The sequence below is a fragment of the Cebidichthys violaceus genome, unplaced genomic scaffold, assembly GCF_023349555.1.
Source record: "Cebidichthys violaceus isolate CVI_PGR_0920_01 unplaced genomic scaffold, fCebVio1.0.p SCAF_7, whole genome shotgun sequence".
Classification (NCBI taxonomy): Eukaryota; Metazoa; Chordata; class Actinopteri; order Perciformes; family Stichaeidae; genus Cebidichthys; species Cebidichthys violaceus.
This window is the reverse complement of record NW_027176927.1, coordinates 15,269,882-15,282,553: the sequence shown is the minus strand read 5'-3', so window position 1 is coordinate 15,282,553 and position 12,672 is coordinate 15,269,882. Positions and strand designations below refer to the sequence as shown.

Genomic DNA, 12,672 nt, shown 5'->3' with positions numbered 1-12,672 from the left:
CCGTTGCTACTAGTGGGGAGTTTTGATGTGTTCCCGAAAAGCCATAAGAATATAAAACATTGTATTTTGACTGACACCCGGTAACCGACTAAGCGGAGGTTCTGGGGTGTGTTTTTTATTTTAAGTAATGCATTACAAATCATGAACACACATTAAGAGATCTATAGAACAAGAACAAAAACACACTGCATGCACCGGGGCACAATAGTACATTAAAAGTTATTAAAAAATAAGACAATATTGTTCCTCCACATTAAAGGTGCACAGTATTTGGCATTAAGCACAGAAAACAGATCGAGCTACTGCAGCAGACAAAACAAACACACTAATAGCTGCTAAATTTGTATTGATGCATGATTCTTCATCAGCTGAGGCTACAGGTAGTGTGTGACGCAAACACTGTCAGTAGGTTGGAAAAATATTCTACAAAAGTATTACTTGTTTGCAATTTTCACTTTTATCTCATACAGAATACGACAGTAAAAATCTGCTTTTGTTTTCATTTGAATTTGTGCCTTGGATGAGAGTACCTCGCATAAAAGGTACTCTAAATCTTTACCAACAGACAAATATAATAGCATTGGAGCGTAGCTGACTTTGTATGTACAAGTTGATACATATTGATTTCAAGCAAAACAAGATTTTATCATGATCCTACGATTTCATCACTCACTGTTTTTTAGCAATAAATCATTTAAGTCTGTCCAGTAGTCTGTACTCACAGCAGTTCAGATAAGATATGACACACTCCTGTCATCTGTATGCTTCTGAATCAAATGCAAAATACATAAACATGCACAAAGTACAGCAATACAGAAAAAAACAACATAGGAAGTCAGTGTTATAAATTAAGCCATGTGGCTATAACTTTTTCAGAATATACACAATCTCACCACAAATATATTAGAACTACTGTAGAAATCTGATGAGGAAATATAAGCAAAATGTTAAAAATACAATCTTGTACAACTGAGCTCATCTATTGTGGTTAGAGCTTCCTTCTTCAGCTAAATACACCAATTTAAAAATCTAAATGCATGTTGGCAAAATGGTTTGTAGTCTGAATAAAGACAACGAAAGAGAAAATGGATTCTCCTATTGTATTGTTTGTTGAAGTGTTGTAAGCAGGCATATTTAAAAGGTTTACATGGTAGGGGCTTTTTTGTGTTACATATTCACAAAAGTAAAATGATACGGCAAAAATCTTCAGTCACAGTTCACTACATTGTGTCTTTGCAAACATTTTTTTAAAAAGTTGACAAACCCCTTAATATATTTTCTTGGTTTGAGCTGAAGGCAAATTATTCAAATGACAGTGTGGGCTTATAAAATAAAATGAACAGCAGAAATGTATAAAGACTTCACTAGAAGGGATGGGAGACAGACAATTAACACGGGACAAATTTAAGTTTTCAAAAGAAATAAACATTGATAATACAGTATCTCTGTCAAAAATGTGCCAATTCTTACTTAAACTTGCATTTCTTCAGCTAAGTATGGGATTAGAAAAGAATTTCCATTAGAAAGTGCAATGTTGTTAATTACTCAAACTGTTGTCCCACTTTTGTTTTTCTTGGCATGTTCATTGTGCTCAATAAATAAAAGGCCCTATCATAAGAACAAAGCTTCAATATTCATAGCATAGCAGGTTTTTGTCTTGTACTCTTCAGTGTTTGGCAGTAACTTGCATTCAGACAGGAATGTACCAGCTGGTGATGACTTGGTAAAAATAGATGTAAACAGTTTTCCAGTTCTCACACTTCTCAAAGAGGAACTTAAAAACATCTCTCTCTCACACACACACACACACACACAGACACAACATAGATGGGAAAATATATGAAATCCTATTCTTTTGTGCTTTCTTTGATTATTCATTTAATAGAAAATTATCCTAGTAGTTGATCGAATGTTTATTTCCTTAAGCTCGCCCTCACATGGGTTTGCCCTCGGTAGGCTTATTCACTTTCTTTTCGTATGACCCTCGATGTTTGTACCCCGAGACGTATCCCGAAGTGTCAACCATGTCCACTCGTCCCGCCTTACCCTTCCCGCGGCCGGTGTTGTCGAAGCGCTCCTTGTGTGACCCTGTAAACTTAGTGGGGTCTGTCAGACGGCTCACTGTCGGGGAAGCCACGGCTCTCTACGAGAAAGTTAAGAAAACATTTGAGTAAATTCTGTGATTGCTGGTATGAAAAGTCAGTAATATTTACGCTTTGAGTCTTACCGTGACTCCTGCGATGACAGGTGTTTTCCCTTCAATCAGCTTGAAGACCTCGGCCTCAGCCTCATCTCCAGCCTTTTCTTTATATTTCTTCCTGGCCAGCTCTCCGAGTGCAACCTTGAACTCGTCGTATGTGATGGTGCGACAGGATTTCTTCCTGAAATGTAGGTGGAAAAGTAGCTTAAGTATGGGATAACACCGAATAGCACATAAAACCCCTGCAAATAATGTATCTCAACTGTGTCTCCGGGCAGAGAAACGCTGTATTTAGGCTCGCTGTATCAACTACAGCCTGTCAGAGTTTGAAAGCCTAAAATGAGAGCGGACAGTAGTGTACACAGAGCCATGTGTGATCACTTCAACATGGCAGATGTAAGACACAGCATGGAGATGGTATCCTGCTGAGATAAACAGTGAGAAACCGTTCACTGTTTGGATCTCGTCTCCCTGTACTTCACTGTTGTCTGAGCAACCAGACAGACTTATACACACGCACCTGTGGGCTGTATATGTGAGTGTGTCTTCATATCATGTATCATATTGTGTCCAGCTGTATAGTTCAGCTGCAGTAGTCAGGACTCAAGAGCCCTGATGGTTTTAATTCAAGCTAGGGACCTTTAGACCTGCTGAATCCCTGTATTTTCATTTATAAGATCAAACTGTTGTAACAGCTGACAATACGACACCACAGATCATCATCATCATCATCATCAATTATTCTCCTTCTGAGAGTGCTCCAGTTGTTTAACTGGCAATTTGCACTTCCATGTAAAAAAAAGTGCATAGTAACACAAACACAAACAGCTATTGCCGTGGTGATAAATCACCTAAACAACAGCCTATAAAGCCTGCAGTCTTCCTAGGCAACCTGCTGTCATAGCAACAAGCTACAGTAAACAGGGATGTTTGGGTTTATTATTAATTTGACTCATCCATTGAGAGGTTTTGTTTGGGCGATCCATCAGTGTTGAACATTTGAGAGCTTCATTCCTTTGCGCCTGTTCCATGCTGTCTATTGTCAGAAGGGAAACTGGACTTCCAGCTGCTGTTTCTGTCTGGGGAAGTTAACTGTGTGCCCTGTGCAGATCTCCCCACACTGAGTTATTTCACTCTCCAAAGTATTAAAGGTTAAGCTGTGTAAATACACAGCAAATCAAATTCTGAGGAGGCTGCGACAAGGTTGAGAAGGACAAAGGTTAGAGGGCGAGTTGAGCTTTGCTTTAGTCCGGGATACTGTGGTAGCTGACCTGCTGTTTCTTATAGTTCAACCATCTGCAGTACATGATCCATATGGATCTGACACAACAGTAGTTGTCTGAATCCGTTTCATGCTATGATGCTCCTTCACTGCCTACACCTATGTTCAGTGATAAAGAAACACAACCGAAGCCACCATAAGACCATGCTAGTAACTAATTAGTCCACACCAGATTTCTACCTCATCCATAGTTTACGCTGTGGTGTTCTGGCTCCAAGCAGGCAGACAGCACAGCAGAGACTCAATGTGCTGCAACAGACCTCCATATACCCACAATAAATACGGATTCATTCGGCCGTACTGTGATTAGCCAGTGCTCATTAAGATGTTTAATTTTTCGTGTGCAAGCAAAGAGCTTTGACACTGATTAAAGGGAAAGTGGAGATCTGCATCTTTGGCATGGCAGCCCTGCCAGGCTCAGTCATGCCTGGAGTCAGAAACCACATGAAAACGAGCCCCTCCCCCCCCCCAGTATGTACCTCTTTTTATCCTGTGGCTGACTGAAGTGTTCGCACGCTACACGTTTTGTTCGAATTCTACTGTACAATCCTCCTCAGCTTCACAGCTGTGGTTTAATATGCAAGCATCACATCTGAACATCTAATCTATACAACATTGCTCAAATTGACCATATTTCTAAACATTGCTCACCAATGGAGTGGGATGTTATCAGGCGTAAATCCTGCAGTTAGCTTTAAGTTCCCTCTCTAGTATTTCCAAGGAAAATATTCACAGCAGCAAACATGAACGCCCACTGCCATGCCAACTGTGTGAAGGTGCTGATGTGGGTGACTCACGGCCCTGGAAAACAAGGGTGCTCCCTTTGTTTTACAAATGTAGAAAGATTTGTCAAGTTTACTGTAAGACGTCATGGCTAAAATAATTAAGTTTGCTTATTATCTTTCAGCAGTAAATTCAAATATGTGAGTCCATGTAAGTCTCTAGCATCTGAAGCCACATGCATGTTTGGCTATAGCTGAGGCCTGAATCTTACCACTGCCTTCTTGTGTATCTCCTTTAACATGTTTTGTAAGTTTTTAATTTAGGAAACTAACATGCATTATCAAATCCATTTTATAGAGGAACGATTCATTTTCAATACCTTCAAATATCTTTCTACATGATACACAATAAATCAGGAATTACAAAGATTACAGCAATTTTAGTTTCTGCTGTACTCTATGTCTGTAATAGTAGTGGTAAGTAAGTCCTAGTTTTGTGAAGTTATATTTTCAGGAGCTCCTGGTGCTGCTTTTTTAAATATTGTATTTTACCTGTACACAGTTTCTTTTTAATAAAGACAGAAATAAACAGTTTCAAATTGAAAAATCACACTAAAACCACTTTGGAATCTCCTGTATATAAGTGTGTACACAAAAGTGACTGAGATTGAACTACAGTTACACACCAGCGGGAGATGGAAAATATACTAAATCAGTGTGAGATTCACACTTCTGATGACTTGATGATGAGTGGCTACACTCTTCTATCCTGGTTCATAACTTTCAATGAGAATAAAAAAGATTAATAAAAAGCTGCTTTATGTATGAATGAAGAGAAAAAAAATAACCACGTGGGGAAGATATCTACACACATCTGTCAATATGTTATCAGCCCAAATACATTCAGTACAGTTGGTCAATGTAAGCACAGTACAGATGAAAAGTTGTTCTTCTTGAAGTGATATTGAGGTCTCAGCTTATTATTAGATTCTACTTCACTTAAATAAAGCAGTAAAGGATGAATCAAGCTGGCCCAAGGAGATACAGGATGAGCCATCATGGCCTCTTGCTCTGGCTGCTGCTTCTGATTTACAGCCGAGCCAACTTGATAAATAAGAAACAAAGGCATCTTCCAAAACAATTCCTGAAAACATGGAATTCAGTAACTATGAAATATGTGCCTCAGAGCTGTTTCTATCATGCTTATGCCAATTTCAGTTTGACAAACATTATTGTTTGCTTGATGTTTCATTGGAGCAGGCCCTAATGAAACAGTTGACACCTTAATTAGGTATTATTAATAAGGTTGGGGCCTGTTTTACTTGACTGTGTGTGTGAAGACGATACCACAGATTCAATTCTCTGAACACTAATGAAATAGAGTAGAAACATTCCTACAGTGCAGTCCAGAGACAGTTTTCCTTTCCACTTCTGTGTACCTAACAACCATAATGGAACCCTGTTTGCACCACTTTAGTGGCCTCTCGGGCATGTTGATCTGGGTGACTAAGCCTGTAGTCATCTCAGCCGCTGCAACCGTGAAGTAACACTGTAGTAAAAGAATCCTGTAGTGGCATGCCTGTTACAAGGTCTTAGCTGGTTCAGATGTTGTCAGATTAAGTGAAAGCAAAAGACATTTAGGCAATGAAAGGTAGCTTAGATAGGCTCAAATAAACAATATTGTTTTTTCTTACTTGACTTTGCTGAAAACGATGTCAACGTCAGTGAGGGTGATGTTCTTGCCGTCAATCACGCCACAGTCCTTGCAGAGCTTGGACCAGTTCTTGCCGTGCAAGTCTTTGCCGGTGGCACGAGTGTCACCGTGGATGGCGAAGCGGCGAAACGACTCTTCCAAAGCGGTCACCTCCACTGGTGTGGACGAGCCCACGCCTCCGTCACTCGTCCCATTAGACTCAGTTGAAAGCCTTTTGGACAGCCGGTCTCTAGACTGTTCACTGTGCGGCCGTAAAGGGACCGAGCCCATGTTAGGATGTTTTGCTGTCTGGACTTTAAAGTCATCAATGTCTCTGAGGGGGGGAAAAAACATCATCCACGTGATGTAAGAGCTGTACATGGCAGTTTTTAGTTGAGGTGATGTATTGGAAAATGTAGTACACACACTGAAGCCGCTCTTTCGAACTACACAACTAAGTATTCAGAACACAAGAGGTCCTATTGGCTTTACATCAAGTAACAACATTACATAATTCTTATCAAGATTTACAGGAAAAGTTAATGGAGTTGATCACAATTAACAGATTCAAGAGAAAAGGGACATTTAATCACAGAACATCAGATCTAACGGAAAAACTCTTCAGCAGACCGATAACAGTGTGTCGTGCCTTAAGGTCAAGACACAGCTTGTCAACAAGCTACTGGTACAATTAGACTCTCTAGAGGTGTGTTTTTGTGCTCACACTGCCTGTGAATGGGCAGATGTCTTGCTTGTTCTAGTAAAGAGGTGAAGGATATAAATAGATCTCTGTGGAATTCAAAAGGCGCACAAATCAAGAACCAAGAGAGCAGATGGATATTTGAACAAAGACACGAAATGTGAGGTGAAGGCTCATAACATGACTTCTAAAAACTTACTTCTGGTCTGCCATGCTTGTGCAGGAATTTGGTTCCTTCTGTGCAGTGCTTGAATTAGCTGACTTTTGTTTTCTCTTTGTGCTGTGAAAAAGATGAGAATGGAGGTGAATACTGTGAGAGGATGTGTCTGCACATATGTGAGTGCCAGGGAGTGAAGGGAAAAAACAAATAAAATCAAAGCAATTAACACAGCACAACTAAAGGTACATTACACATACAGTATATGCTTGTTACTCTTTGCTCCAATAAAAACCCTATTATTTATGACATAAGTGAATAATAACGACAGAAAAGGAACAAGATCAAAATCCTCATCATCATTATTAACTTCAAATTAACCAGATAACGTCTGTCTTTAAGCTATTGTTTGTTGTGACAGATTCTTAAAGGTTGCATTTGCACACTGAGCAGCATCGTCGCTTTCCTCTCCTGCTTAAGATGATTTCATTCAGTCTGACTTTAGGGATTCCTCTCTAAACACATCATCATCCTGACTTGCATCTCTTTGTATAGAGCAGCAGCATTTCACCATCAACTCAGCCTCACACTTAAACCACAACTGAAGTGCTTGCATTAGTTATTAAGGTAACTTTACTGCCCATACAAAATAGCAAAAAGCCCCTCTGCTATTATTAATAAGAAAATGTAATGCTGAACTATATAAGTGATGGTGCTCTGCTCACCTTTCAGCTGTCCCCATACTTAGCTCAGCATCCTTAAAGGACCTGTGTTGCCATGGCAAAGTACACCGTCCTCAACAAAGTCTCTAAAACCAGTAGCTTGCTTCAATTTAAACAAGATGCTAAGAAGATGCAAACTAGAGAGAGATGTCGTGTCCTGTGGACCTAACCGTCTGCTCCAGCTACCAAAGTTTCAAGCAAGTCCCTCAAGTCGCCAATAAAGACTTTCACTCACCCCCAGTGGCCTCGTGTAAAGCGAAGGGTTGTGAACCCTGTGGCCAACAATTACAAATGTGACCTTGCTAAGTACAGTTGACACTTGAATGGGTACAAAAGGTCCAAGATTGACACTGCATAAAGCCATTATAATCACAATGTCAATTCTTAGAGGGAAAAAAAGGAGATTATTAATGTCTATGAATAATGGCATTCAGAGCAACAGACACTGGGAACCCATTGTCCAATGCTAGTGGCTTCTGTCTGACCCATGCCCATTTCTTCACACATACACGCATGGTGACATCGCAGAGTACCACTATTGATGGAAGAGGTTTTGTAGTCATATGTCATCGAGGACTCAGGCCAAGACAATCCAAATAGAGATATTGAGGTTGTTGATGCATCAATGTTTTTATTTATCTAATATACATACCATTAACAAAGTAAACGTAAAACCTGGTTACATATCTATATCATTTTGAACTTCCTATGATCGATCTTTGTAGCTGTGCCTATTTTCAGTGAAAATGTGTATATTTGCAATCAATGTTATGGGTATTCTGTGGTTACAAATAGGATGTTACCATGTTTAGGTCAATCATTTTATAACAGTAAATTAAATTTACAATTTAGCCCATCATTTTCACTTTAAGCATTTCAATATTTAAAAGAAAACAACAACATTGCTTACATGTGAAATGAGAAAAAATAACTTAAAAAAACCCTTAAATATATCTGAATAAATATTCAAGCATCAAATCTAATTAATCATTTTCTTTTCGCTCAATCATTTAGTCTATAAAATGTCAGGAAATAATCTCCACAAGGTAATATCTTTAATGTACATGTTTTGTACAACAAACAGCACAATACCCAAAAGAAATTCAACTTACAAACAATATATAATTTGAAATAATATAAAACATAACCAGACAATGTGATACTGGAACCAGAGACCAAATATTGGGCATATTTGCATGACAGAAGACTTATTTAAAGACAATTAATTGATTATCTAAATTGTTGGCAATTAATTTTCTATTGGACTAATCAAATAATTCCCTTTAGGTCATCACACACATTGGGGTTTTTCATCAAGTAGTTCACATACAATTATCTGTTTATGTGGGAGATTTACTGACTTATAATCAATAGAATTTCACTGTAATTCCAAAAAGGGAATCATATTATTTCAACTAATATTCATAAAAATAATATGATACTGAGGTTTCATCTAATACTAACTAAACAGTACTTTCAGTGGAGATCCACATCCTTTCAAATAGAGTAACTACTTGCTGTGTGTTTTCCTTTGTGCTTAAATGGATCTTTGTGTTAAACAAAGGAATCGTTTCACTCTCTCTCTCCTCCAATTTATAGTCAGTAGTTTCAAGAGTCCAAGTCCTCAGTACAACAAGCCTCCTCTAACCACATCATGTTCAATACATGAAGGAGAGGTCATTAACACAGTTCAGTGGCCTGAAGTAGAACACATATGGAGATGAAAGCAAATGTAGTGCTCTGATAGAACATTAACCCATTATAAACTGTATAGTGTGGAGTAGAGACCATTTGGTGCTGTAAAGCTGTACTTTACCAATACAATGAATTTTGATTCCTACTCTGATAGGTATTTTTAAAACGAGACCAGTACAACCATCATAGTAGAATGGTTTTGTCCTGTCTCTTTTTTTTCTGACCCACTTTTCCACATACTCACGAGAAGCCATTTGGTTAAGGGCAGATCTCCAGAGACAAATCTGTAACTGGATGACAGCATGCTTACATACACTCGCCTTCTGGCAATACACTGCACAGATGAGTGCTTTAACCATAAATTGACCCATTTTGAACTGCATCTATTCATAGCAACAATACGCAGCCATGGCTGGAACATTCTATTCATTCTCAAGGGAGGAGATCAGCCGGTAGACAACATGCAGGCTGGAATACCAAAAAACAAAACTGTTTTTTAACTGTTAGTTTGGCAGATGGCGTTTCACCCACAAAATGATGACACTGTTGTCAGTGTGATGTGAGTGTGTGTGAGGAGAGAGTTTGACAGAGGCCTACTCCTCCATTGTGGTGAGTGGGCATGCAGAGATCCCATCTGCTTTCTATCTAGATCAGTGTCCTTTCCAGGCAGCTGCTCAGGAATGTGACGTGTCAGTCAATCAAAACGTAAAACAGAGACCATCGTTACTACACTGAAGCCCCCAGTGTCCTCAAAACGCATCTCCATCTATAGTCCACCATATCTACCAGTTTTCTGCTATGTATACTAGTGACTACTCCTCTGTGCCGTACCTCCATTATTAACCTAAAACTAGTAAAACACATCAGTGAGCCATAGAGCTGCAACGATGAGTAGTTCTCTTGAATACCTATGTTGAATGCACTTATTGTAAGTCGCTTTGGATAAAATCGTCTGCTAAATGACTGTAATGTAATGTAATGTAATGAGTGGATGATTCTATTAGATCACCAGACAATAAATTGCTAACTATTTTGATCATCGATTACTTGCTAACGTCATCATTCAAGCAAAACTAGCAAACATTTGATGGTTCCATCTCTTTAAAATTGAGAATTTATAATACAATTTATATTTTTTCAGACAAAACAAGAAACTAGGTGACATGTTCCTTCATTACACTGAAGTTGTGTGCGTTGTGGTTTATTTTAACATAATTATGTGTGTCTGTGTGTGTGTGTGTGTGTGTGTGTGTATGTATTATATATATATATATATATATATATATATATATATATATATATATATATACATACACACGCATCTAAGGTGCATTACTCCTCTGCAGAAAATAGATCCCAACAAACCTTTGCTTAAAACTACAGTGCCCAGCTGTTTAAGGAAATTATTTGTCTCTTTATAAAAATAAAACAAGATATTGTGACCCTTTTTTAATATTTACATCTTCAGTAGAAACCAATGAGTGAGTACCACAGACAGCATGGCAAACATACGGAAGCCTTATCCTTCAACATGGTCTGTTTCAGGCACTGACACCACTAAATAGAACCTCTTAACCATTTCCTAGTTTGGCCACAGTCCCCCACCCACACTGTTCCCCCAAAGACATAAGGAGAGCGAGTATGACATCAGCATGCTGCAGACCGGGTCTGAGGTCACCACCACGCTGTCTCTATTCAGTCCTCGCCTCCCTAAACCCTTTAACTGCTCGGTGAGTCAAAGATCTTGGCAGGCATTGTGCAGTAGAAAAACAAGATGTTTGAAACAAGCAGCTACAGTGGTGTTGGCAGCAGCAGCAAGCCAAATAGAGGTATAAGGCAGTGTAAAGTCAGCCGTGGGGTCCTTGTGCAACCCCACATTTGTGAGGAAAACATTATGCCATAAACATCACAAGTGTCCCTGACATGGCTCAGATGGAGAGAGGTCTGTTGATCCAGCAGTAAATTAGCTCTGAGTCCAGTTTAAGATTTTTTTAAGCCAGACTGTGTTGTATAATGTCTCTCTTAGTTAATCAAGTCATTTTTAAGTCTTTGTAATGACAAAGAAATGCCATGTAGTGTCTTTGTTAGAACAATATCTTCTCCTGCAGCCACACACACACACACACACACACTGAAAAACAAAATTTGCCCTATTGTGTAGTAAAGAAAATGCTGTCGGACTGCAACACCTCCTTTTGCCCAGAAGCATCCCTTTATTTTGGAAACCTGACCTGAATTTGAGTCACCATAAACAAAATAGGGTAATTTATACTCTGAGATTAATTGTTTGTGACAGAACCCAAAGGCTCTTGGACCAATGCAATGAAACCTAGGACAAATCTGGGACAAAGTCAGTGACTGTTTTTTTCTTCTCATGCATACCTAATTTAACCTATGGGGAATGCTGCTACAAAAAAAATAAACATACCTTCCTTAGATGTACTGTCTTTGAAGGGCCTCCTGTTATCCTATTTATTATCCCTAAGAGCAATTCACAGTAGATCAGGATGCTAATAAAAGAGGGCGTCATTTTTTTTTTCCATGCATAATTATGTAACTACCTACACATGTAAGCCAGCAGCTTGGCATGAAAGCTGCAGCCACATGCCAAATACATTCTCATTCTTTTTAACAAGTAACGGTGCTTATTGCAGAAGCCTTCACTCTGGCTCTCATTGAGCCCGCTTTAAAAAAGATAAACAGAGGAGGAAAAAGCTCGTGTTTATGTTATTAGACATGGCTGCAGCTGTGTCAGTGCGAAACATGTTACATAAACTTGCAAATGCCAGATTCACACTGAGTCCACGTGATCAGGTTGTTATTGTCAGCCCCTGATGGGTGTCTGCCAATGCAGAACATGGCATTTTAAGAAAATACCCTTTCAAATTTGACTCAAGTATGGGCAGAGCGTGCTGCCACACGCCCTTACAGGTTCAAAGGTATCTTATGTTGCGAATTCAGTAGCATGTACAGGAAGCATGCAAAGACATGAAAACAAAACAAAGAGCACCTTCTGGAATCAGCTGAATTTTGTGTGGGCTGTCATAGTCATCGAAATCTCCATTTGTCATAATGTGAAAACATGCAGGTGTGGCATGAGCCAAAACAAGCAACAATTTAAGAAATGATGGCAAATTAAGTTCTAATCACCTGGTGATGTAATCCTCCCCCTCCTTGTCAAATTCACAAAACCATAATTGTGCGTCGCGAAGTCCTGAAGTCTCTTTCGTCCCCGCTGCCTGAACTCAAGTCTGCTCGACGGTTTAATTCTCTCCGAGATGCTGAAGAGAAACCAGCGCGCTGATTGGCTGCCCGCCGTGTGCAGCGAGCTGTTTTCTTCTTGCCTCGGTGTTGTTGGCTGTGATGGTGCCACAGTGCTCAGTGGAGCGCTCATAAACAAGCGGTCGGAGCTCGGAGCATCTTTTTGGTGCTTAGAGAGGTGGAGAAGGAAGATGTACACACAGGACGTGGATGGTTTTATATTGAGGATCATTACAGATG

General features: G+C 39.3%; 2 protein-coding genes across 5 annotated transcripts in view; one reads left to right on the top strand and one right to left on the bottom strand.

The window, feature by feature from the left end:
- Positions 1-12,672, top strand: part of trip13 (thyroid hormone receptor interactor 13) — a 38,045-nt gene that overhangs the window by 4,732 nt on the left and 20,641 nt on the right. The gene's annotated exons all lie outside the window — the stretch shown is intronic.
- On the bottom strand, positions 60-12,631 carry LOC137891695 (tubulin polymerization-promoting protein). 4 transcript variants are annotated; one of them, XM_068736436.1, is made up of 5 exons: positions 12,322-12,631; positions 6,797-6,923; positions 5,899-6,231; positions 2,228-2,381; positions 60-2,143 (listed from the first exon to the last, which is right to left on the bottom strand). In XM_068736436.1, the coding sequence occupies exons 1-5, from the start codon at positions 12,563-12,565 to the stop codon at positions 1,934-1,936; spliced, it is 1,068 nt and encodes a 355-aa protein (XP_068592537.1). In that variant the 5' UTR covers positions 12,566-12,631; the 3' UTR covers positions 60-1,933. The 4 variants fall into 4 exon arrangements, with proteins under 4 accessions (XP_068592537.1, XP_068592539.1, XP_068592540.1 ...); XM_068736438.1 differs by having other exon boundaries at positions 6,797-6,877; positions 12,322-12,630; XM_068736439.1 differs by lacking the exon at positions 12,322-12,631 and adding an exon at positions 7,712-7,930 and having other exon boundaries at positions 6,797-6,877.